This window comes from Chelon labrosus (assembly GCF_963514085.1).
Source record: "Chelon labrosus genome assembly, chromosome: 18".
In the NCBI taxonomy this organism is placed as follows: Eukaryota; Metazoa; Chordata; class Actinopteri; order Mugiliformes; family Mugilidae; genus Chelon; species Chelon labrosus.
This window is the reverse complement of record NC_140351.1, coordinates 15,719,435-15,746,292: the sequence shown is the minus strand read 5'-3', so window position 1 is coordinate 15,746,292 and position 26,858 is coordinate 15,719,435. Positions and strand designations below refer to the sequence as shown.

The following is a 26,858-nucleotide window of genomic DNA, read 5'->3' as shown; positions in this document are numbered from 1 at the left end:
GTGTTATTCTATGAAAATTAATAATCCGGGTTTATAAAATCCTCACCTTTTAATTTTAGTCTCACCATTTTTTAAACTGTTCTAGTCTGGCCTCTCTATTCAAGTTTCTAAACTGGCTGTTCGTTTGCAGACTGCACTGTGCATATTAGATTTGTCGTCCTAATCTAAACTGTATTATGTTTTGCTTTCCTTGTAGACAGAAATATATCGTGCGCTCATAGTGGCGACTTTACGGTATTTCGCCCCATCCCTCTGCGCACCGTGCCTGGCAGGAGCCCACGGCTTCAGATCCTGCAACACTGACAATGACGCGTGAGGGAGATGGTCGAAAAATGAACTCCGCTCCGTAAAACAGACGATTTCTGATCGCAGCACGCTCACGGGGGATCATTTTGGCGTCACTGGCCGAGCTTTCACCTGCGCGTTGCTCCAGCGTGAGTGGACAGACACGCAGAAAACCATTTCGCAACCTATTTTGCATGCAGCCTACGGGGCGCATGAAGTCTGGGATATATTTTTCCACCCCGCTCAGTCCTCCCAGCCTTGCAATGCGCACGCTTGTGGTCTCTGTCTGAAGAAGGCGTGGGGCTTTGTCACTGACCCAGGAGTGCTCGTTTTAAGCAACAGTCAGTCGTCTCTACATGATGTTTTGAGCGCCAAGGGGAGCTGAGAGAGAGAGAGAGAGAGGGGCTGGTGTCGACGGGGGAGGTTCCTTCACTGCGCAGACAGACAAGCGGCGGACCGTCTCTGCGCTACCGCTCGCCGTCTCCTCCACTACAACAACAACAAAAAAAAAACAACACACAGCACCAGAGGACGGCGGGAGGGAGCTGGGGAAGGACTGGAGTGGAAATCTGGACATATACGGCGTTAAAATGACGATGTCCGTCCCGGAGAGGAAATCAGGATCGGAGGGGAAGGAGGAGGAGAGCGAGGATGAGAGCGAGATCTTGGAGGAGAGCCCGTGCGGCCGGTGGCAGAAGCGCAAAGAGCAGGTTGGTGGGTTTGTGTCGGTGTGTCCGTGGCCAGCGTGGGAGGGAGCGCGTTTCTTTGAACTGAAAGCAATCCCTGATCAGGAAATCAATCAATCGAGCTGTCCTCTCTGGTCAGGCTGGATATAGCCTGCTCGTTATGCAATGCTTGAGCCAGGCTGGGGTATTTTAGCTCTATGTTGTTTTGCACCATAAATCTCTCCCCCTTACATGTCTGATCTGCTTAGCCCACATAAAGTCTATTTGAGTGGCTCTGGCTGGTGGAAGCTGTTTGGTCATTTCATGCTTCAAATCTTAAGACAGAGAGAAACTGAAGCCAGGTATTGGTATGGATGAAGGTTTCAGCAAAACCTAGTTGTCTGGAAGATTTCAGGAACTGGACAAACATTCATATCACCCTAAGACACTTTTGACCAGTCTCGACTCTTTCATTTGTAGCCATAAAAGCATGCAGGACTCAGATAATCTTTTGCACCATCTTCTGAATATCTCTTGCTTGTCACGCCTTTAGATCATCATAAACTGAACATTTTTAAGTTTCAGACTCAGGTGGAGGTTTCACTAAAACCGTTTCCCCTCATGTTTGTCTGCAAAGTTATGTAGAGCAGGATCCAACACACTGTGGACAAGTCTGTCTCCTTCATTTCTTTTATTCCGTGAAAGCATGAGGGACTTAGAGACAGATGGAGGATTATGGCTAAACGCTGAATGTGGTTAATATTAAAGGCAACGCACTTAACAAAGTCACGAGAACAAACTATTGCCGCGTCCAATGAGTCTCTTTACATGTTTACATTTTCAGGAACAATCTTCCAACGTTCCTCTTTTTATATATTTAGATTTTTATAAGTGCAATATATTTTGGACTTGATTGGTAAAACAAGACAAGCAGCGTCAATAGAAACTGTGACACGATTTTAAAGATTAAAGTTAGATCAATGAAAGAAGCTGGTAGTTGTTGTTCTTGCACTTGTTTTAGTTATATTCGTATTTGTACGGGGATTCATTGAGTCAGTCGGCTATAAATTGTCAGAAAATTGTGATAAAAGATGGGTCAAGACAAAGAAAACCAGCAACTCTTCCCACATGAGAGGCAACTGCGTAAACTTGGACATTTTTGTTGCGGAGTGATTTACTGGCAATTTAATTTTGTGCAACACTGAAATCTGTGCAACATAACACATTACTTTTCTGACTGTGAAGACACAGAGCAGGTTCAGGCGATCTGAGGAGGAACATTTCAGCAGCAATGATTTTGCATATGTGAATGTCTAAACTCACTTTCTAAACCATGGATTATTATTCAATTTGTAATAGTTTGAGGCTCACACTTGTGGCTGTGGGACCTTAGAAACATTTCAAACTAATTTCTGATGAGTGAGAACTAATTAAAAGATATTACAGTTTCTGAGTCGTAGTTCAAATGCACAAGATGTTTGCTGTATTGACTGTAAGTATCAGCATTATTTTGATTTTCACAGTAGAAAACACTCCAGCGTCCTTGCGTGAAGCTTCATCTCTTGTCCACATGAGGAATATACGGATTTACAAAAAAAACCCGAAGTGCTAATGTTTTTATGGGAGACAAGAAACAGACGTCTAAATGTCACAGCATTGTGAAGCGGCGGGTGTCTCCTCCACTAACGGCTCCAGATAAGGCTCAGAGTTTAAGTTGAAGGTTATCTCTGGTGCACACACAGGGTCCCCTGCACGCCGCAGCCACCTGACCTTGCGCTTTCTGAACCCACTGAGTATTCTTCGTGTTGAAACGAACACACACGCACGCACGCTCAATCTGCCCCGCCCTGGTGCTTTTCCACCCATTGATTACCCATCTGTGCATTTTCTGGCCTGCCGCGTTTTTATTTGCTCCACACTGAGAGGGTTGTTCAAAAAATGGCTGGTTGCTGCAGTAAATACTCATATTGGAATCATGTGAGACAGTTATTGACTAATATGTTCATATTTAATCAGACTTTTCTTGGAATATTTAAGGTAGGAAGCATTTTTATGGCTAAACAAAACACTCCCAGCTAATAGTATTTATTATAACTGATTATTCTGTCAGTTTGAGGGAGTATTTGCTCATAAAGTGTCAGAACATTAATGACAAGGCGCAGCAAGGGGGCGTCTTGCTGGTTTTATCCAACAGTCCCAAACAGTGTTTAATTTGCGGTATCAGCATCCTCTTCATTTGCCAAGTATGCGTACACATATACAAGGAAGTTGACTCCACGTGACTCTGACAGATAAAAAAAACAAAACACAGTGGCACAAGTAGCAAAGCCTTACAGATGAGAAGCATTCATTCATTCATCTTCTTCTGTAACCGCTTGTTCCTGTGAAGGGTCGCGGGGTCTGCTGGAGCCTATCCCAGCTGTCATCGGGCGAGAGGCGGGGTACACCCTGGACAGGTCGCCAGTCTATCGCAGGGCTAACACAGAGAGACAGACAACCATTCACACTCACACTCACACCTATGGCCAATTTAGAATCACCATTTAACCTAATGAGTATGGCTTTGGACGGTGGGAGGAAGCCGGAGTACCTGGAAAGAACCTTCTCGCTGTGAGGCATCAGTGCTAACCACCTCACCACAGTGCCGCCCAGATGAGAAGCAGAAACCAGAATATTATCAGCATTTCTGCTTCATAAATGACATTAAACACTTGCCTCTTTTTGTAGATTAAGTTTAAGTATATTTCAGTGATATAAGTGTCTTACGGCACTGCTCCAATTTGATCATCATAATACATCCCTATCTGAAGCCCTTAAAGTCAGGATCAATTCATTCATTTTTCGATTATTCCTTTTTCCCCCTAAAATCGACAAAGTTAAATCCATTCAATTGTTGTTTCACCTAAAAAAACAAATACTATAGTTTTCTGTCACTTAAAAGAAGGAAAAGCTGCAGTGATTAGACAGCACAAAGCATTATAACTGTTAGAACTTTTGTATTTCAGTTTGAATTGGCAGCTTTGTTATTTTTTTTTTGTTCCATTGGATGTTTGTGTAAAAAGCAAGATGGTCCAAGCAGCAGCACCACAATGTGACACAACACATTCATCAGATCGAAGCGCTTTATTTTTTCTCTCTAGGAACAAATAAATTAAAATGGGTGGACGGTTGTTGCACAATATTGCTGACATGCGGTGCTGCTGCTCTCTTTGATTAATATGACTTACAGGGGAATCTGCACGTCAGCAGCAAAGTGATTTACACTTCTGACTGGTGTGGAGGCACGTATCCTCCGATTGAGTCATCTGTGCCTTCCCAGAATTGGGACATTCAGGCCACCACAGGCCATTTTACTAAGGGTTTACTAAGTGACTCAGAAAATATTTCTGCTGAGGCATGAATCTGACAAAAACTGTCTCTTTTTGTCGCTCTTCATTCGAATATAAGAAACCTTACTCATGTTTTAATGTCCTTTTTTAGGAGGCCTGCTTATTGACACGACCAGCAGCTGTAGTTTGCACTAAACTATATAAATTAAATTTAAGACCACTAACACAAACAAACATCCACAAATCCCCTTCAAAATAAAAAGAGTGTTAAAGTGCAGAACTTGCAGAGTTTACTTTTGCAGCCCGTTGATATTTGCATGGACTTCAATGGGTGCATTGCACACAGGAACTGCTAATTCAGCACAGTGTTAATGGCGCCAGCGTGTCAAATTTAAATAAGTAAAGTCTGAAAGCACAGTCGTCTGACAGCCATTACGATGCAGTGGGAGTGGTATCACACAGAGTTTGTTTTAATACAGTCCACTCTGGAGAAGAGATTACTGACGGTCCCCTGTGATCTCGGTTCGGTAATGTAGCATGGTGGACCTCCTGAAGTAAATCCACACCCAGCCCCACCAGAGGAGCTCGGCGCTTATTCCAGTAATTGCTCCATCTTCTTTTTTCCAGTATCTGCTTCACGGAGAGATGAAAATGAGGCAGGATGGGAGGACTGCGTTCATTTACTGACGTGTCACTTCACGTATGAATTTGTGAGCCTCGGTGTGATGGGAGCAGTCTGCGTCTTTGCTAGAGTCCCATGTTTGTGTCATTGCTCTCGTGTGTTAGTTGATGAGAATCGAGAAGCTTTGGCAGATACTATGTACAGACACGGATGGTCAGGTTATTGCTGCTATAGGACATCTGTCAGAGCAGGAAAAGCACATGTGTACACCTCTGTTTTACCTACAATGTCAAGTCAAACCGTGGGTAGACGATGACACCTATTAAAATATGGCATTTGTTTTGCAAAATATCTTCTCTGAGGGTAAATGTGTATCAAAAAGTGGGTCTGTGTTGTGAACTGGCTCACATTCCTATAGAAAAAGCCTGCATTTAGAACACCGTCACATGGCGTTTTATTTAGATTTGTTCAGAGTGCATCCTTACTAGCACTTTGTTCTCACTTTTAATTGCAGCATTGCATTGCTCGGGACGGCACATGACGCTTCCAAAGTGTTTTGCATTTCAGATTTGATTTAAGAATAGATCGGCATGTTCTCTGCAAAGTGCTATGAGATATTCATAATGAGAAATTCGATGTGGCCTTCAGGAATAAAATGGTTAGCAGTGTAATTTGATGCTAACCTGACATAGTCGTGACTGAATTCTTATCAGAGTAGGATTCTGGTAACACGCCATTTGGATTACACTATTGGCATGTTTCAACTGATACAGAGAAAGAAATACGTCAGTACACAACTGGATGGTCCTCCAACCAATCAGAGCCATTTAGCCGTAAACAAATTCAACTCCACAGATGACTCTAGAGATGATGTGCTATTCTTCTGTCTGTCTGGACTTGATCGGCCTGGCAGAGCATAATTATTTCCCAACAGAGCCACTCTAGACCAACTTCCTGCCACAAAAAATCTTGTGGGTGGAGAAGTTCGTCTGTCTAATTTTAGCCAGTATAAAGAAGCAAACCGAAAAGTCAAATATTTTTAGAAGCTGGAAACTTTCCTGTTAATCGTTAAGTCAGCAGTGGTTCTGCACATTTAATTTTTCTAGGTGCTGTGTTGAATATCAAAAGCCTGGTTGGGATAACAGTTTTTCTGTTTTCCATGCTTGAAGTTGTAAATCTGAGCCATTAAACCGAGCAAACAAGCCCTCCGCGCAGAGCGTTTACCCCTCCTAAGTCCATGTCAAATTGTAGTAAGCGCTTGTTGTCCTGAGGGGTCCTCCTAATAACTGACACTCCACAATAATCCAGCAGCACATGCATGCTGGCTGCTGTGACAGCTGTCCGATGAGGAATGACATCCACTCAGGTTTCCCTGGAGGGGAAACAGGGAGCAGGGACAAGCAGCTTTGATACACCTGTTAACACGGTCACTCTGCCAGCAGCGGTCCTCCCCGCCTACTGCTGACGGCTTAGGGCTTTACTGGGAAACCCATTTACATCCTTTAATTCCCAGAAAACAACAATAATCATTTGCGTAGCTGAGCCGAACAATTGATCGTTTGTTGTTTTTAGTCGTGCTGGCTTTAAGGAGTGCCGGTCTCAGCGTTGGTTGGTCTGTTCACCACTTTAGTCGAGACTAAAATATCTGATTCTGTGATAGTCTCTGGAGTTTTTCATATCAGATCTTTCACTTATTTATTTTTTGGACTTTGCTTTGTTGGATGGCTTTGTGGATGGATGCCAACTTTCTTAATGTTCCTATTGCTGGTTTCTGACCTATTTTTCTTGGAGCATCCCATACTTGTATCCTAAATTTGTACTCCAGTTTGTGCATAAAAGCATCTTTCCGCTCCATCATGTCTGATGAGCCATTCACGCTTTTATATTACCCAGACATGTTGGTTTATTCTTTCATTTGTGATGCTCTGACTGCAGAGAAAACAAAGCTGCAAGCTGACTTGAGGAAAGTGATCAAGAGCCAGGTCCCAGATCATATATACAAACATTTGATTATCAAGTAAGCGTGTCATTGTGATTTTATTCAACAGTTGTGTTGTGTTCATAATATGCAGTATGGTGTTACGAATTATAACATCCAGCCATTAGAGGCGCTAGAGGGGAGGTGAAGGAAAAGATGAGAGAGGAGAAGGAGATGTAAACAGATGCTGATGAGTGAGAAGTAAATACTGCGATCCCCTACGTATTCGTGTGATTATTTGACTTAGTAGTAGCTAACGCAACAAGTTGGTAACCTAATGTTGACGAGCTCAAAGCAGAGAATACTTGGCGCCACTCCTGTGGTCTTTAATGCCCCACTAATAGGTGGTTTAGGCTTCTGCGTCAATTTGACGCTGTAGCTATGGCGACAGCCCAGACAATATGCAGACACTAACGCCTTAGGTGACGTCCACCTGAGCCCCAGAAATGTAATTACGTGTTGACCACAGACCACAAGAGCTGTGACTGGTCCTCGTGGCAGTGGCGTGTTTCCACTTTAGTTTTTCCGGCTGCTTCTCCATAGCCTCAATTTGTGAATAGATTGTTTTGGATCAATAAAGATGGAACACATCGAGGAAAGGTTAACTGAGGTGGTCTGGAGATATAAACATCTGCAGGACTCGTCTTCTGCGAATTTGCGGCTAAAGTCATTGTTGAAAGTGAAGCAGGAAGTGGAAACGCAAAATAACCCGACACAGCGCCGTCTAGCGTTAGTTAATTAGCGACTGGCTCTGTTATAGAGCGAGCCAGACTGACGAGCCCACGAGTATAAATGGCTCGCACCGGCATAGGTCACAGCATCTACGTCCCGCAGTGCATGGACCCCAGGTTGGGAACCCTGGTCCCAAACGATGAATCCTTATGACTTTAATAATCTTCTGATTTCTCTTTCTGCGCCAATATGACGTTAACATATTTAGATGTAAGGTCTCGAATTTGAAGCATCCAAATGAGATTTAAGTTCATGTTCTCTTAAGGCTAAATTGCTATAACTTTATTTGAGCAAAATCATCAAGTCAAAGTTTCAGATTGCCCTAGTTGCCTTAGTTTTATAACCAAATACCTGCAAAACTAAGACCACGCCCCTCAGCTGTACTTTGTGTTTAGTGCATATTACAAAAAGGCTTTAAGAGAAGACCATGGTAAATATATCTCTTCCTATAACTGCTTATTAAAAGTGAATCCTTGTGTGGGAAAAGGAGGAACCTGCTTTTCTGCCTCTGATTTACAAATGACTCAGAGTGACTTTACGAGCGGCACTGCGTAATTTACCTGTTCATGTGTGATGACATAATGTATTTTACAACCTCACAACTGATTGCAAAAGATAGCGCTCGCTGTTTTAGGCTGCGCATTTCATAGCTGCGAGGCTGGACTGTTCTGTATGAGTGGCTGAGTTTAAAATCAAATTAGTGTCGTTCCACACCGCTGTTCACACGAGCTAATTGTTGTCTTTCTTTCAGTGGCGCCAGTGCATGAAGGAGGCTTGTTTATACAAAACAGACGCTGGCTGCACTTGCGTAGCACCTGCATGACAGTTTTAGGCTGTGTTTACTCTTCGGTCAGCATCTAGACGAGGACCCTGTTACTAACTCCACAGAGCAGGCAGCTATCGTCAGCCTGTGATTTTGAGAGCAGTCTAGAAGTTAATTTGAGAGTAAGTGTGGAAGCTGGAGCTTGTGTCCCAACTTCACGGCAGGTGGGCCGAGAAGGAGGAAGAAATTAGGCTTTGTACCTCTTTCACAAAGCTTGTCTTCTGGCTGCACGGCACAGAGCTAAGGAGATCAAATGTTTCCTCAGATTATTAGTTTATGACCTTAATGTAGGGCGGCACAGTGGCGTGGTGCTTAGCGCTGATGCCTCACAGCAAGAAGGTTTTGTGGTTGAATCCTGGCCGACTGGGGCTTTTGTGTGTGGAGTCTGCATGTTCTCCGTGTGTCTGCGTGGGTTCTCTCTAGGTACTCTTGCTTCCTACAGAGTTAGGCTAGTAGGTGATTCTAAAGAGGCCGTAGGTGCGCATGTGAGTGTGAATGGTTGTCTGTCTCTCAGTGTTAGCCCTGCAATAGACTGTCCAGGGTGTCCCCCGCCTCTCGCACAATGGCAGCTGGGATAGGCTCCAGCCCCCCCACGAGCCTTCAGTAAATGACCTGCAGCTAAAATGGCTTCAGTTGTGACTTAAAATCAAATACTATAACAATGAAAACAGAAATGTTAAGCTTGCATGTGCTTGCTTTAAAATTAAAGGCACCTTGTGGAGTGTTTGACCACCGGTGGCGCTATTGAGCAATATTATACGACCACAATTCCACTGATCAGAAGTTGGTGGCGTTAACAAAAAAAACAAAAGAAGAAGAAAAATCCACCAATAAAGGCAAGAAATAAGACCAATTGTAGACAATGTGATGTTTGTTAGACATTGTGGATTTACAGAGAATACTTCTGTTTCTCCACTAAGCACGTTTAAGACACTTAAGTGAATGAAATATTGCAAACATAATCCCATGGCCTTGAATTTATTGATTTTAGGATCAAACAAGGAAATTGCCTGGCCTCCTTCTCCTTGATAATCCATATTGGTGCATCTGATCTGAACAAAACCCAACTGGAGCTGTGCTGAAAATGTCATATTAGGGCATTTAGGAATTACACACCATCAGCCAACTGATTCAATCCAGAAAAGCACTAAAAGCAATTACCTTTCCCTTGAAGTAGCTGCTGTTCCTGTCTGTGTGGGTGTGTGGGTGGCTGTGAAAAAAACTTACCATAACCTTAGAATAAGTCCACTGTTGTTCAGGTCTGCTACAGCACATTAGGAGAGTCATATGCCTGTGAGTAATCAAGCCAACAGGAAGTGCAACGAACACTTTTCTACCTGTATGTTTTTAGTCATGCCTCGTGTCCTGCTCGGGTCATGTGATCTTGAGGGATCCAGTCACCTGGTAGTGAAATGTGAGCCAGCAAGGGGGCCCGGAGGGGGTCATCAGATCTGATGGGATGCACAGAGAGGTAGTTGTCAGCGTTTTCCACTCCAGCTGTGTGAAATGGAGCCACCCAGATATTTTTATTTGTACAGGAGAGCTGGCGTGAAAAGGCATCTTCGAGGAACGGCTGTCTTGTCTGTAGGCTTTCGCAGAGCTGTCATGGTCGTTCAGTTCACATCCACGCTCCTGGCGAACGCCCTCCAGCTCCTCGAGTGTGCTCCGCGCGCAGTCGCAAAGACGCCGCTTTCCTTGAGTCATCTTCTGGGACGGCTGCATGAGAATGTGTGACGTTTTGTTCAAGAAACACACACAGATTTGTCTTTTCAGATTCACAGGAACAAAAGATTCTGGCATTTATCACATGGGAACAGAAGTCTTAACAGCTGCATATATATTTGCATAATTCAGGCTGCAATAACTACTTCTAAAGGCAGCTTTTCTGTCTCTGCCTCTTTTTGCTTTTAGGAGGACGGAATGTAAGTCCACTGAAAGACTAGGAAATAAATTGTATTTCCTAATCTTTTCCAAACATAGAAAACAGTAGAAGTGGAGTTTGATCACGAAAACAAATTATTTACTTAGTTGATCTGTTTGATTTGGATTTCAGAACTTCAGTCTTGCAAAGCACTTCTTTGGATGTGCCATTGCGCAAAGAAAGTGAACGTTGAAAAAAACAAAAGTAAACAATGAAACCAAAGCAGGGTGTAAGCACAGAATACAAGGACATTGTTTGAAATTGTACAGGCTATAAGAAAACACCCTTACTGTGACCCATCCACACCCTCCCTTTTCCTCCTTCAAACCAGTTCTGTCATTTTGTCCCGTGAGAAACGTAGACACACTCCAGTCCTCCGGTCCGAGCCCGTTTCCACTCTCCCGTGAATAAGTGGCTCTGTGCGGGATTTAGGCAAAATGACACATGTGCCTGCTACGTTACGGAAGAAAGTTTAAATTTAAAAAAAGACGCTGTACCATCTCTGCAAACATCAGAGATTTGTAAAGAGTTTCTCCTGTCACGTTGCTCCTTGATTTGTAGCGCACAAATTGTAATTGTCAGATGTGCATTCTCACGTGCAGCCTGCGGCCCGTGTAAGTTTTCTCAGCTATGCAAACAAGCCGTGAAGTGTGTCTGCATGGGCAAATGGAGCGCAGCCAGTCATAAAGCCACTTCTATAGTAACTTGTTAGGATCAGAGGTGCAACAAGCTATGATATGTCCGCATAAACTATATAAATACATGCCCTGATGTAGAATTCAGCTTTTCAACACATTCAAGTACATATACATGCACCATTAAAATCTATTGTTTGTAAGAAAACACATAAGAGAGACTCAGAGCCGATGCAAAGAGCCTCTGAAGACGTTGAAGGTACAGTCAGGTTGCTATTACGTGTTTTGTATTCACCCTTCCCCTGCAGTAGGGCAAAGGCCAAGGTTCCCTACCTCCTCGCAGCTGCTCCAGTGTTTTATGTGACGTAGATCAAAGAGCACGTGTGTGGATATCAGCTCAAAAAAAAAAAAAAAAAAAAAAACCCCGCTGAGAGCTCCTACGGCTGCTGGCAGGTGAGAACAGATTGCGAGGAGCCGCCGTAAACACGACAGTCCTCATAAAGACCGTGTGTTTTAAATGTCAATAATGGAGAGATTCAACATGAGGTTTCACGTGCTATTGTGGCTTCAAAGGCAGCTTTCTGCACTTTGTTGACCGGCCGATATGAAAACTGCGTGTGTTCATTCCTGTGCATGTCAACGGCGACAGCTCATATCTTGACCTTTGAAACCAAATATGGATATCTCAGTGTCAAATCTGCACTTCATAAAGGGCACGGTGACCGCGTGGAGAGACACTGCACACATACTTAAGTGTTTTAATGGTGGAGGAAAGTACTGGTGAAAGGTTGATATTCGTTTATTTGCCCCGGAGGCTAAGCTGTGTAAATACGTTTTATTTGGACTTGCACCTGCACCGGGCATGCCTTTTTTTTTTTTTTTTTTTTAGCCTTATTTTTAAAATCAAGACTTGTTTGTTCCATTCTCACATGACTCATTGCCTCCTTCTACTAAACCAGTAATGGGATGGCTGTAGGAAAATTGCACAATGCTTGTATCAACACTTGAAAACAAAATGCTGCACGCACTCACAGCTTAGGTGGTAAATGTAATTTTATGCAAACCAATTTTCCCTGATGTTGTGAAAATGAAGATTTAGCACAAACACTCTGCAGATAGCATCCCTGCAGAAAACAGTCAAATCAAATAGGGGCAAAGCCAACAAATCCTGAACTGCTAACAGTGTTGTCCAATATTATTGCTTGAGGTCTTAACAGTTACCTGTAAATCTTACATTTCTGTGCTGAAATCACATTTAGTGATCGTGACTGTGACTCAAAGGGTAAAATCAAATTTCCACTCCCCCGTAAGTCCGCTGTTGCAGGCGTTTGGCACGTGACGGCTCATTTACATTCAGAATTTGAATGTGTCTGTGGTGTTTATGCAGATCTTGAGTGGGAATGGAAACCAGGTTACTGTGATGCAATAACCGAATTAGAAAGGAATCCGAGCAACCATCAATGAGATGGAGATGCCTGATGAATTAAATATGGAGCCTGTAAATGAAAGGGTGCAATGATAGTGTCCTCTGTATTCTAAATGTTGTTTGTTATTTTATTGTACTGAGTAAGAAAAAAATGGGTTCTCAAAGTCATATGATGTGTTTTTTTTTAGTCAATTAAATTGGGTCCAGAATGCCTGTCTTCTGCTTGTTTTCATCTAAGTTGCTCTGTGTTGAAGGCGGACGCTATTTTTCAGGAAGCAAACAGTATCTGCACTTGCACTTAGTAAGAGCAGTTAAAGTACATCACGTTGATCAAAGAGCTTTTGGAGGTGTTGCCACTTCTGTGGCTCTGACGCAGGCAAACGATCTCTTTAAATCCTCATCCCACCGTCACAACTACTATGTCTTGGTGGTGGAATCGCTTAGAATTGGAGAAAGGATATGGAAGAGTTAAATGAAAGATTTCTGTTGGTGTTTGTTTCCTGGACCTGGCCTGTGTAGTGTCAGGCAGCAGTGCGCATTCAACGCAGAGGGCCCTGGCAGTGTTGAGTCCTGCAAAGAAGTTGAAAGCAGCTCAACTTTGGCCATCAAGATAGAATCATTTTCCAGTGTGATAACTTTCCAGCGTTGTAAAATGTATTATAAACCACTGCGTAATGTTTTGGCATCCGATAAACCTTCATGCACACGTATTCGGGTGGCATTTCTTCACTGTCTTTAAAGTGGCAGTCTTAAAGATTTTAATTTAATAAAAAGTCTCTTTAACCACAATTACAGAATGAGGTATGTGGATTAGGGATGCACTGAAAATTTTCGGCCGAAACCAAAAATGCACTTTTGGGCCACTTTCGGCCGAACATTTATCGCCGAAACAACACGCAATTACAGTATGAGGTATGTGTATTATGACTGAAATTGCTGCGGTTGTTGCTTGCATCATCACAACATCCTGTTTCGGCTGTGTTGTTTCGGCGATGTGGATTAATAGGGATGTCCCAGTCAAGCTATTTTTGGCCCTGATCCCATAGCTACCTTTTAACATTGAGTCCAGATCTGATCTTAAATAAACAAGATTTCCTCCCTTGGGGATTCATAAAAGCTTTTATTATCTTACTTGTATTCTCCTAGATCATGTGGGCACAGTGCGACTGTCCAGTAAATAGGGCTGTCAAAGTTAATGAAGCGAGGAGAGTGTAGCTCGTTCCTTGGCTCATGAAAACCTGTGTTCTCTAATCCAGAAATGGGCTGGTCATCCAATCCATCCTTGCTCCTGTGTCAAGGATTTTTTCCTCTTCTTTTGAATGCAGCGTTCAGTGTTAAATTTTAACGAGTAAAACGCTGTATTAATTTACTGCTAATGTAATCTCTGTGAACAGATATCTGGATGCAAATGCAGAAAGCCAAGCCAGACAATATCTGATGCTTCAGAGATGGCTGCTAATGGAAACCAGCATTCTCACTGAGAAGTTGGAGGTGGGTAGCTCGTCGTCTGCAGCTCTTCATCTCACAGCTCACTGTGACTGCTCCGTCTTGTTCCATTACTCCTTGGGATATTTCAAATTGATTTGCTGTAAGAAAAAGCCAAAAATGACCACTATCTCAAACTTTTGAGAGAGAGTTTGAGAGAAAGTTTAAAATATTGCAGGGAGTAACGTAACAAGAAGGAGCAGCCACAGTGAGCTGTTGGATGAAGAGCTGCAGGCAACAACCTCCAACTTCTCGGTGACGTAACCAACTCCTTTCACTGTTGGTGCCGTGCGGCATAAAATGAGATGACGTTTGTTCACAGATTGACAGAAAAAGGCCAGTTATTATCTAATTCCTTTATTAAAGTGACAATACTTTGCTGCAAGCAGTATCCTGCCTCCTCTAGTATCAGATATTTGATGCTGCTAAATCACCCAGGACTGAGATGTTTGATTGCCGCTTTAAAGCTTGTTCATGTCCCTGGTGATGACAACATGCACCATAGTTGTTGATGTCTTGTGCAGAAACTGTGGACGATTAGGTAAGGGGTAAGACAAACAGGCACTAACCCCCCACGTGGTGCTTTCACAGATACTCCCATTGAGCTTTGTCTGTAACGTTATGTAACAGTCAAAAGAGAAAAGCAGCTCGCTGTGTCCGTGCATGTCTGCCAACAGGCTTTTGTTTGAACACGCGCTGAAGAGCCAGCTCAGGTTGACTCTCACTTTCTCAGCTTAATCCCTCTGGAAGATAAAAGCCACACGATAAACCCAACTCTCTCCCTGCTCAGTCACTTTATCATATCTGCTTTCCTTTAGCTGTGCTTTCTGTTTCCCAACATGGGGCCTTCTTAACAAGCCGAGCATCGCCCACTTGACTAATTGATGTCTATAAACACAACAATGGCTGCAGGAGAGAAGCTTCTGCTTAACTACGTTCCCAAGCCCCTCTTAAGTGGTTTCTTCTGCTTGATAATGTTGTTTCCCTGCTCCTGCCTGCAGTTAGGGGTGTGTTACAAGCCGACGTCAGTCCCAACATGCGCAACCACGCCTCCACTGCGCTCAGTCCAAGCTTTTAACTGTTTCTGGCTGACTACTGTGGCCAGTGCTCAATAAGCCTTTCCACTGTCTGCCAGGTCTTTTGAGCTTTTACCCTGAGTCACCTCTTTTGCTTGGGGGGAGAGCTGTACTGCAGTAACCCTGGAGGAGATGCAGAAGAGTGGGGGTGCGGTCGGTAAAGTTTAAATAACATGCTACTCTTCCGCTGGGTTTGTAGTGGCAATGAAGCAAACAGTGTGTGGATTTACAAGCATGAATTGAGTAATCCAGTGGGCAGAAATTACCCCGCTTTATGGAGAACTTTAATACTCAAGCGGTCTCTGCCAGACCTTGTTAAGCTTCACCAGAGTCAGTTTCAGAGGTTTTAAAAGAAACAGGAAGGGCGCCAGTTTCAAGTTGAAGGGAACACACACATGTTTTTAGCTGCCTAGTTGGAACTGGCGTTACTATTCCAAGAACTGGACTGGTTGCGCAACATCATTGTTTTGTAAATCTCCCCTTGTCTTTAAAAGTCTCTCTTTGGCTGCAAAATACTGACGTGATGCATTGTTTGGAACAGAGTGACTAGAATTGAAACGGCGGGATCTTGCTGGACTTTGAGGTCTCTGTGAGTCAGCAGCTCAGCCCGATCTCCTACATAGTCCAGAGCTCTGAAACCTCAAAATCTGCAATTGACGTCATGACGTGCCTGAATAAAGTGCTCGAGGTCCAAGTTCTGAAACAGCACTAGAGGATATTTAATTTGTAGTTCCATATAAAGTCTGAGAATAAGAGAAAGATCAGTGATGCTGTTGGATCCAAACAGATGAACCACATCAACATACCCATGCTTTTATGGAATAAAGAAGTGCAGTTTTTTTTAAGGATTTCGGACTTCCCCTGTCCTTTTTTGACATGTTTGAAATGTGGGTAATTCCCTCGAGCAAGTCTGCAGCAGCACAGACAATGGTGGAAAATATACAGATCCTTTATTTAGGAATTTGACCATGTGAAAAACACTAAGGGGAAAAGGTCTAATAATGCACCAAAATACATATATATTAGTAGAAACATAGACTTTCTGCACGTAAAGGGACGTGCAGAAAATTAACCCTGTGAGTGTTAAATATTTATTTCTAGATGTTAAATTATTATGCTGGAATTTATGTCTCTCAAATGTTGTAAAAGTATAAAGTTGCATGACATGTAAACTTCAGGTAAATTGCATGTGCACCAGAATTAATCTTATATCTGTTTTAAGTAAATTTTATTCAACCCATGAACCCAAACTTATGTGAAAGATTCAGAAACTGCTCAGCCTGCAAGGAAGTCCTTGGAGCCTCGTTATTTATAGCCTATGAAAAGCCAAGGTCAAAGTTTCTGAGTCTGCAAGGCTGGACCCTGTGGCCAGGTCCACATTTAAAGTGCATCTTCCTTTTAAAGCAGACACTAGGAAGGAGATGTTGGTCGGAAGTTGACCTAAACGGGGGAGAGGTAGAGAGGCTGTTGAGAAATGTGTTTATCTTCATTGAGAAAAGTTACTGTGAGAATGTGAATGCAGCTGCAGTCAGCAGAGAGACAACAAGGAACGGAAATGCTGATGATTCACACAGATCTTCTACAATTATGACTCGACACAAATCTATAAATCTGTGGGAGGTGCAAAATTAGAGAATCATGCTGTTAGCTGCGCGGTTATGTAAGGTCTGTCAGTCTGTGATAAAATCCTAGTGTATCCAAACGAGCACGTCTTTGGACAGTGGATGGAAGCCGGAGAAGGGAGAAAGGCCCATTTGGCCTGGATTCGAACCCTGAGCCTTCTTGCTGTGAGGCATCAGTGCTAACCACCACACCACTGTGCCGTCCTGATTGATTCATCACTGTGATATTAAATCAGAAAAAAAACCAAATAGCTAATTACATTGCTGTCAGAGGAACTTCATTGCCATCACCAACTTTACTCTGACGTTTAGAGGCATTTTCAATCAATTAACGGGAGGCCTGATTAGACAGAGGAATGTTTTATGGTATGTGATAATCTTTAGGTTTTGACTACGGTGCTTATTTTTGTTCCATAGAGTTACTTTCTCTACAGGAGTCCAACAATACTGGACCCCCTTTTGATCCACAGTCTGTTTGCTTTATTGAAAACGACACATCAAGTCACCCCTGTTAACCCTGGACTCCTCCAGAGGCAGGAGGGGGAGCCTCGCCACAGGAGAAAAAGTAATTTAATGTTATATTCAGGCGTAAAATTGATTATTTTTTTGTCAAACGAAGCCTGTTATGTTAAGGATTCATGAGAATATGGGGCCAATATATTTAGCCTTATTTATATAATTGGACCTGAACAAAGTGGAATTAATTTACTGGGTAATACTTTTCGTGACTAAATGTTGATGATGAAATGAAGCAGCCTTGACTGACACTAATAGCTTACTACCCTGATAATTTCTTAAACAGAAGTATTTACAGTCACATGTTGTATTTATGTTGTATTCAAAACTGCAACATTATTTTATTTAATTTTAGTTCTTGCATGTTTTTTTTGTTTAGGCTTCAAAACCCATTTATTCTTCCAGATTCCCTTTAAAATTACAACTGACATTAAAACAGTTGACCAGTGGTCGTTGATGGATTTTCTTTAATATTACATGTCTGCATGGGTGTTGAGATGGATTATAAATGTCCCATAAAGAAACAGCGTTGAGGATTTAAAGATATATCACAATGAGTGGTCAAATATAAAATCAGGCAACATAAACCACAGCTTTATGTCTTCTTTGGGCTGCAATGTGTGTTTGCTAAGTTTAGACGGACGCTAGTATTTTAATAAAATCTGAATAATTGCCAAATCTGAATAAAACATCCTGAATGAACCGGCCAAACCTCAATGAATTTTCAGTCAGACTGAGAGGGGGATTTGTATATTAACCATGTAAACTCTTCACCAGATTATTTCTCTCTGGGTACCCTACGTAGGGTAAACATCAGGTGAGGTAACAAGTTTCCTGGAGGGAAGGAAACCGTGTCGTTGAAACCGTGGGTCCATCTTTGTCATCTTCTTTGTCAGTGTTGTCAATAAAGTTGGAGTAAAAAAAACAACTTCTCCCTCTGTTGCCAGCAGATTTGTTGCTTGTCAGAAGAAAAGTTCTGTTGTGATTTTGAGACATGTAAACACGCGTCAGATTTCTGATCGAGTGATTTGACTCGCGCTGATAAAACATCGTCCTTGTAAACCTACCCGTCTCCCGACTTGCGCTGCGTGCTTTCCCCTCTTTCTCACATTTATCCTGTAACACCAGCATGACTCTCTTCAAAAGGCAAGAAAGATTAGATAAATGATAAAAAGCTGCACTGCTGCAATAACTTCCACTGTTGGGAAAAAAAACGTGGTATGATAGCAGAGATTTATTTTGCTACTTTATGCAGTTTTAACCTCTCTCAGTAGAGTCGAGGTGGCCCAGGTGGTTGCTGAGCTGTGATAAAGCCGAGTGTTGTTTCGGGAGGTCTTTCCTGTTCTCTCTGAACTGTCAGCCCATTATAGTTGTGCCCCTGAGCCAAGATGTTGGCTCACATGCTTATCGGATTGCCCCTACTGCTCATATTCTTCATGCTATATTTGGAGACAGAGACAGATCAGTATCTCAACTCTGAATGAAACATGAAAACAAGATATACTTGTCGCCAGCTATTGGATTTCTTATTTTGTAAACATGCTCCTCGTCTTTTGCGTTTGTTAGCTCCATAAAGGTCGTATTCTACTACTTTTCAGGAGTTTTTTTTTATCTTCACTGTCTTAAGAGGTTGAGCAGGAGACTGAATAAACATACGCCTCAGGTATGCAGATAAAACGGTCGCTGAGAGCCCTGGCCTTCACTTTTTTTTTCTTCTTCTTTCCACTTTGAACACAGGAATGGTTGATAGGCTGAAATGCATGGGTGTGTGTGTTTGAAAGAGGACTGGGGTGGTTTCAGCTCTCAGCAGGAAATTTCGCCAGTTTGATGCGAAGAAATTTCTGTTCAGAGGTCGCAGCAGACTGACTGGAGTGCACGGATTTCTCCCAACGCCCTGGTTCAAGCAGGGTTGGACTGCAATAAGTGCTGAAACGATTAGTCCGCTAATTGATTAGTCAAGCCACAGAAAATTAGATTTAACATCAAATCGAATTTGTTTGGATTTCTGAGACTCCTAGTCAGGAAGAAACTTGCTTTTTGAGGACATTTATCGGGGCGTTTTTTCATTACTATGGGACATTTTGCAGATAAATCTGTTTATTGAAAACATTTATCACTTCTAACAAATCTTTATTTTTAATTGAAGTGTAGTGCACAAAGCGTTCAGGTGGCAGTGTAGCAAAACAGGAAATATGCATTTTAAAAGCATATGTCAATAGCACAAAGCAAAAAACCGAGTGTAAAAAGTTGGAAATGGAGCTTATTCACAGACTGTATAAATATGGACAATGTGTCGTCACTTTCTTGCACTGGCCATACTGAAGCTGGTCTCCTGGGGGTATGGGTGACACCATCTTGCAACTTTGGGGCCAGATTCTGTGCAGTACGGTCCAAGAGTGGAGCCAAGTGGAGCCTGGTAGTTGCCATGATGTCACATCCTGTTTCTGTTGCATCAAATAACTAGCTAAAACAAAACTTAGCCACAAAATTGACACTTGTATTTGCATCAACATTATATTAACTACCTAAAATGACAGACACCATCCTTGAAAAAAAATATTTGGCTTAGTGTTTTAGTTTGACTCCAGTCTCATCCACTGACATGGAGGAGGTGGAGCTTATGAACTATACTGCAGCCAGTCACCAGGGGGAGCTCTACTTGATTTGGCTTCACTTTTGAGGAGCAGGTCTGCTGTCCATCTTTATACTGTCTATGGGTTGAGGTCTTATTTTTGATCAGATATTTGGTCATGTAAATCAGGAAGTCAATTGCTCTATGTCACAAGAACACTTCTAGGCTTGTAGAGGCCCTGAGGCTAACAGTTTAGCAAGCTAATGGCTGGATAACTGAATGTAGGAAGTGCAAAGACATATTGAAAAGATGAAGCGTTGAAAATATATCAACTTGCTAGCCACCTTTACCATTTTTTTGACTAACACGTCCCAACTTGTGAACTCAGAGCTTGCCAAAAATTCCCACTTACAAGGCCGCCAATGCCGCCAGAAAGGGACTTCATATGGACCACCAGACACGAGCCTGTTAAATGTTACCATGTTGATACTAACGCTAGGGTATTAAATTTTGATCATCCTTAAATAGTGGTTTACTTATAATGACTTTATCCTCCAGCACTGCCTCAGGATACAAGAGTGAAAATACGGTTTATTCCAACGGCCTTAATTGCTTGAAAAAAAATGTACTCCTTCCATTTTTGTGAAATTCTATAATTAAATAGATGTATTGTATTTAAGCTGCTACTTAAAGTAACTGTAAGATATATTTGTGAGACATTCTTAAGGAGCTGTGTGGAAACCCAGCCCTAGATTTAAGGGTTTCTCAATATGGCACCAATTTACACTTTGATTTCTCTCTCACTCTTAAGTGTAAATTAGTGTGAGAACAACACATAGCAATGACACGTGCAGAAACATGTAGATTGTGTAAACTGCTTTAGCCACGAATCCATTTTTCCCGTCGTCTCTCCTGCAGGTAGACCTGAACCGAAAGCCTCATTTCTGAGGAACCATTGTTTAAAGGTGAAAGCCTTATGTAATGAGGTGGCTCAACACTTCCCCTGCTTACCAAGTCCCAGTCAGTGCAGCTTCTTGCTTCTTTAATAGAGTTGTGGCTTTCCGTCTGTTTCCCACCAGCCTTATAAATCAGCTTTGTCACAGTGACAATGGGGACGAGGACAGAGAGGCTGGCGTAATCTTGTATCCATGGTACAGACCGAAATAAAGCGCAGATGATTACCCCTGCAAAGTCAAATGTTAATACGAAAGACACATTTTGTGCAAAAAGAAGGCATTTTCTTATCTCCTGCGAAGGCCTCTGTCAAGGCCGCCTCCCATTGTCGAAGAGATTTTTTTTGTCAGCAGAACTAATTTGATGTTATCCAACTCCTTTCAATAAAAAAAATGGGTCAGAGTTTTGCAGCACAACAGGATATAAATATCTGCAGGTTTTTAAAAGAGCCTGAACAACTTTCCTGGGGTTTCAACGTGTTTTGTCTGCGTTGTGTCCTGTTGCTGTTTGTTTTTCACCAGCTCTCCCCCCTGCATCCATCTGCTGCCCTACTCTCCTGCATTCCTCTTAGTTTGGCTTCAGCTGCTCCATTAGAAAATGAACAAGTGAGACATGACAAGGGCCGTTCTGTCTAATATCTCCACGTGAGCCTGCGGGACCTTGTGTGCCTTTTTAAAAAAACCTTTTATGCTCTGAAATAGGCAAGATGGCGGCGGCAGATTCATTTAGATAATGTGGTATGTGAAGGACATTAATCTGAGAAAGCGTAGTCCGTCATCCCAATGGGAAGGCTGAGTTGTACATTTCCTGTCCGCTGCTAGACTTGTCACGGCTCGTGCCACCATGTCATGCTTCACACTGAGTGGACGCACACAGTAACTGAGACGCTGACCTGATTGTGTGCTGCACATGTGACATCCTGGGGCGAGAGGGAGAGGGAGATACATGGAGACAGCGTGTACGGCTGGTGAAGGTCAGCAGACGGTCAGTGGCTCAAAGCCTTGACAGTCACTGGACAGGACAGAGGAGGGAAGTGTGAGTCTGCTCATAAAGCAGTCAGAGGTCTTGATGGTGTTGATTATGTTGATGCCGTAAAGTCTGGTTTGTTCAGAAAATGTTTGTGCAAGAGAACAGTATTTATTTACTGAGTGACGCTTGAGGTTCATTCAAATGAGGTGCCCTGGAACAGCACCCTCCTCTCATGTGTGGTTCACTCTCTCCTTACATTTTACAACTAGAATACAACAAATACACACAGAAGCTTTAGTTTTAAGTTTTAATAAAGGGCTCCCAGATATTCTGAAAAATTACAGGTTTCTTTCTTATACGATACAATATCTTTTCAGAAGTATATTAATATACATGCCGCTGTGTCTTATTGACGGTGGATCTTCAAATTTCCTGTCGGTTATGTTCCTGTTGGTTGGTTCCTGTTGAGTTTATTATTATCCTTAGTACTGGCAAGCAGAATAAAAAGATATTTGTAGTAGTTAACATTTACACAGTTTATGCCCCCCAGTATCCCCAGCATAAGGTACTTCTCAATTTATTGTCCTGCAGCTTTTGAAAATCTGTTATCCTTGGGCAACTCCAAAGCATGTGTAAAAGATAATCTTTTGTTACTTTGCATCTCTGAAACATAGGAGAATGGTTCGGTATTATGTAATCTATATGGAGTGTAGTAGGTTGAGTATGCTGTGAATTGCACTTCTGCGTCAATTTGATACCGTAGCTACAGCAACAGCCCAGACCCTACGCAGACCCTGACGGTGTAGCCTGGCGTTGCGGAGATGCAGACCATGAGAGCTGTGATTGGTCTGCTTGGGAGCAGCTTATTTCTGCTGTAGTGTTTCTGGCTGCTTCTCCATCTCGACAATTTTCGAATTGATTGTTTTGGATCAATACAGATGGAACACACTGAGGAAAAGTTAACTGGGGAGGTTTGGAGATACAAACATTTGTACGACTCGTCTTTGGCAAAATTTCAGCAAAAGTTTCAGTCGCCATTGTTTAAAGTGAAGCAGGAAGTGGAAACAAAAATTAACCCTACTGCCAAAAAAGACACAGTGCAGACTAGCATTTGTATATATATGAGACATAATATAGCTCGCATAGACGTAAACTAAAGTTACAGTGTCTAATCCCGTAGTAACTTAAATTAACCTTAAGATTGGGATTCAGATGAACATGTTAAAACACCAATGTTGTACTGTAATAGACATATAGTGTTCTGTAAGGTAAAATTTGATCAGATATTTGAAGAGGGTGATGTAAAGCTAGGTGTTTTGGGTAACTGGTTTTCAGGCAGCTTTTAATTTTCTTCATGGTTGTAGTCCAATCATAACATGATTCTAATAAAACACATTTCTGGTTAATCTGATTAAAATAAAAATATTAAAGTTATTTTTCTTCTACAATTTTACTACATTCTTCCAGGAAAGAAATTGCATCCTGCAAAGCTCTGGAGGTTGTTTTCAGTGCTGCAGATAACAAAGATTTCCTACTTCATACCTTTTAAGGCAGAGGTCTTCAACAGGGGGTCCGCGATCCCTAGGAGGTCCGCGGCGGTACTGCAGGGGGTCGCGAAAGTTTTGGTTGATTAGACATTTTTTGTCTGGTATGCCACCCCCGCAATTTCTTCCACAAATTTAAATGTCTTTAAATACACATATACATAAGTAGGGGGTCCCCATTCCATCTCTCCATCGGTTTGGGGGTCCTCGGCCTAGAAAACGTTGAAGACCCCTGTTTTAAGGAGTTAATTCAGTGAGATAATTTCCTGTATCCACATATTAGTATATACAGTAAATATTTTTTGGTTTTCCAGCATCTAGCACCAGGTAAGAATAGAACAGGGTCTGTCTTTTTCTTCTTGGCCTCACATTGCAGAGTTAGTGATGATTTTCTCCACCCCTTCTTGTCTCGCGTTTTCCACAACATTTCAGTCAACCTCTTTGATCGTCCTCTTTGATGCCTGTGAAATCGCTGTGAGAGAAAGCACAAAGCAAGACAGACAGAAGCCGGAGCTCATTTACATGCAGGCCTAGCAAATATTCAGTATGATGACTTGGGTGTAGCCTTTGCCGTTCTACATGGACTCATCAAATATTAATATATTGCGGCGCCTTAGCTCATCATCAAGGTATGAGGTGTGGGAAGAGGCTCGGTAGAGACGAGACACTGATGTGGCGGAGACAAAGCTCTTTGTCACTGTAAGGCACAGACCCACACACTGTGAGACAAAGACGCTCTTTCATTTAACGTGCCTCTGCGGGGAGACTCGCACTAAAGGAGCTGTCGTATTGTAGTTTCACCCTCTCTCTCTTTTTTTTTTTTGTGCCTGCTAATCCCCACTCTGTCCGACCTCCCTGTGGCTGACTCACCACGCACCTCGCTCTGAGGTAATTCACTGGCTTCGTGCCACGCGCAAAAGAGATCCCACTTTGGGCCTCGGCAGTGAAAGTCTCACTACAGACGGCCACAGGAATCGTTTGTAATCATGTTGTAAGGGAGGAGATTTGTGGTTTCGTCCTGCTGTGAGTTGGCCACTTTCTTATGACATTAGAACATTTAGCTCTGCAGAGATTCAGCATGAAAGCCTTTTCTCATGACAAAATATTTTAACATGAAAAGCATGAATGAAGAAACTTTATCAAACATTTACTTGATTATGCTAATAATCACAAATGTTTTATGATTTATGGAGTGTAGACCTAATTGCAAAAGGTGTGTTTACTGCAATCTGCTCTTAATTAGCCTACATACAGTAGTGTTGAGTGTGGTTTACCTTAACAGCTTGTGCTGATTGGAATGGAAATCCAGCTGTATTATTTATCAGCAGAAGGTTGCTTACCCCAGATGAGAGTCATTTAGTGTTTAAAACTTGCAAATGCAACTGGAGAGCATGTTTTGCCATGCTACCCATTAGCGTTAGCTAACGCTGTCTCGCTCTGTTGAGTTCAGAAAGCCACTGGATCTGCTGTTGTGCTGCTGTAGAAGGCTGCTTCTTTTTACCAAGCAGGAACCTTATTCTCACTTTTAACGGCAGCGGGAGCCGGCTAGATTGGGTGGTGGGGATAGATGCAAACATTACGTAGACGTATTCCACAGAAATGGCCATATTTTCGGTAGTCGTCATCGTCGATAGCATCAAGGTGTCGTTTCAGCCATAATACAGTGAAACCACACACGTCTACCCTCAGGTCTTGTCAGCACAACACAATGACATTAAGCACAGCTTCCAAAATGACCACACAGTCGATTCAGCTTCTCTTTTCAAACAGTTTCACCAAACAACTCGACATTAGGTAGTTGACATGTGTTTGTTTTTTGCACGCCGAAATCTGTCCGAGAGTTTAAGTTTAAATTTATTCAGTTTCTGTTTCAAGTATACAGTGGCAAAATGCTCAAATAAATCAACTGTGCCTCTACGCCGTAAGTGTTTATTGAGGAGGAATAGTGGCTGAAGACAGTTGCTAGTATTTTGTGGCATATAGTGTCAGCTATAACTGTTATTGTTCTGTTGTCTGAGCGTTTTGTACAACCTCCCCTCCTCACATCCTGTCAGTTATCTGTTCTCATATCTCTAATGAAGACTTAAAAATAATCTGACGCCACTCCATCGCTCTTGTGGTCCTCGGTTAAGAGTGACACATTTGCACTTCTACCAAAACCCACACACCAGTGGATTGTGGGTAATCTACTACGCTGAGGAATTAGGGTTTGCTAGGATCTGACACAAATGTGCTTGAGACACATAATGACATTTGTTTATGAGGAAATAGTTTTGGTTCCACATCGTTTTGCATATTTACAGCTGCCAAGATTATGCCGTTTATAGAGAATTAGGATTCTTCCTCTGTGATGTGAACCAAGGTTTCCCAACCAGAAAGAGAATATCGTACCGAGACAACATCGTCACGTGAGTGAGAAGTGTCCGGAAATAAATGGTGTGGTAATGTAATGAGATGTTTGTGTGGCCGCCTTCGAGATCCAGTTTTACCCTGCTCAGATGTCGATTTAACAAACATCAGAATAGAGGCTGGTCTTGTTTTGACATGAACACAAGATCCCCAAATCTCCTTCCACACCCTATACCCGCCTCCCGTCCAACAGCCAATCAGGGCGCAGCGTCTAGGGTGGTGTTTACTAGTCTCACGCTACCATGACCAAGCGGCAGACCCTGCTACACCCTTGGGACGCAGACGCTGGGACAGGGGACTGTTTCACAACGCGGAGAGAAAATAAATAACAGCCGAGCCTTGACGCCAGAGGAGAGCTGACGTTATTCCTTCTTGAAGGCTTTTGAAGTGAAGGAATTTTCTCTGCTGTCAGCAAGTCATTGTGCCCCAGCCCTGTAACACCAGTAATCAGATTATCATCACTCGCCGAGTAGGAGTAGTGAGATTAGAAAGCCTCTGGTGCCCACCTCTAATGTGAAGAATACCCTCAAGCTGCCCTTTGGGTTGAGCAATAAACATCAACCGTCAAACCAAAGACCATTTTTGGAGAATGTTTTTTTTCTCATTTGAGGTTTATGTCATGGAGAAATCCACTGAGTCAAAGCTAAAAAAATACGAACATTTATAGCCCTATCTGCTCTGATTGCTGTTTGTAGTCTGCTTTTTTTGGGACTAGCCAACAAACCTCCTCCTGTTTGAGCCCGATGCAGAAAGCCGTTTTCGACTCCATTCATCGTCGAGTCAAAGGCCACTGAGTCACGAAGCGTGGCACAAGTGGAGCTCTGTAGAAAATATCAATGGTTAAGACGCAGCAGTAACAGGCAATCATTTTAGGCGGAGGGAGCGAGGAGTCTAAATAATGGTTGTTCAGTTGCTACCCCCGTCATCAAGCTCCGCGTCACCTCTGGGCTGTTCATCAGAGACGCCCAGCTGACATTTTGAGACGGCAGACGTGATGATGATTATAGAGGGGGTGTCAGGTGTGCTCGCTTACCTTTTGAAAAGTAGATATTCTAAAAAAAAAAACCTCTCAGTTTGCGTAGTTTGTACACCGATCAGGCATAACATTATGACTAATATTGTGTAGGTCTTCCTTGTGCCTCCAAAACAGACTCATCAGAGAATGGGCATGGGCCTTCTGAGGGTGTCCTGTGGTGTCTGACAACAGGATGTTGTTAGTGGGGGCCTTTGGGTCCTGTAGGTTGAGGGGAGGGGCCTCTGTGGATCATCCTACGGATACTTGATCAGTTTGGGAT

The 26,858-nt window shown here is 42.7% G+C and overlaps 1 protein-coding gene across 2 annotated transcripts in view; it reads left to right on the top strand.

Annotated features, from left to right (window-relative positions):
• The window catches only part of nrbp2b (nuclear receptor binding protein 2b), a 38,732-nt gene continuing 11,874 nt past the window's right edge, over positions 1-26,858 (top strand). The window contains exon 1 of one of the 2 annotated variants that reach the window (XM_084566133.1): positions 1-995. In XM_084566133.1, the coding sequence (XP_084422259.1) occupies positions 876-995 (120 nt within the window). In that variant the 5' untranslated portion in view covers positions 1-875. The remainder of the gene's footprint in view (positions 996-26,858) is intronic. The other variant, XM_084566132.1, reaches the window with a different exon arrangement.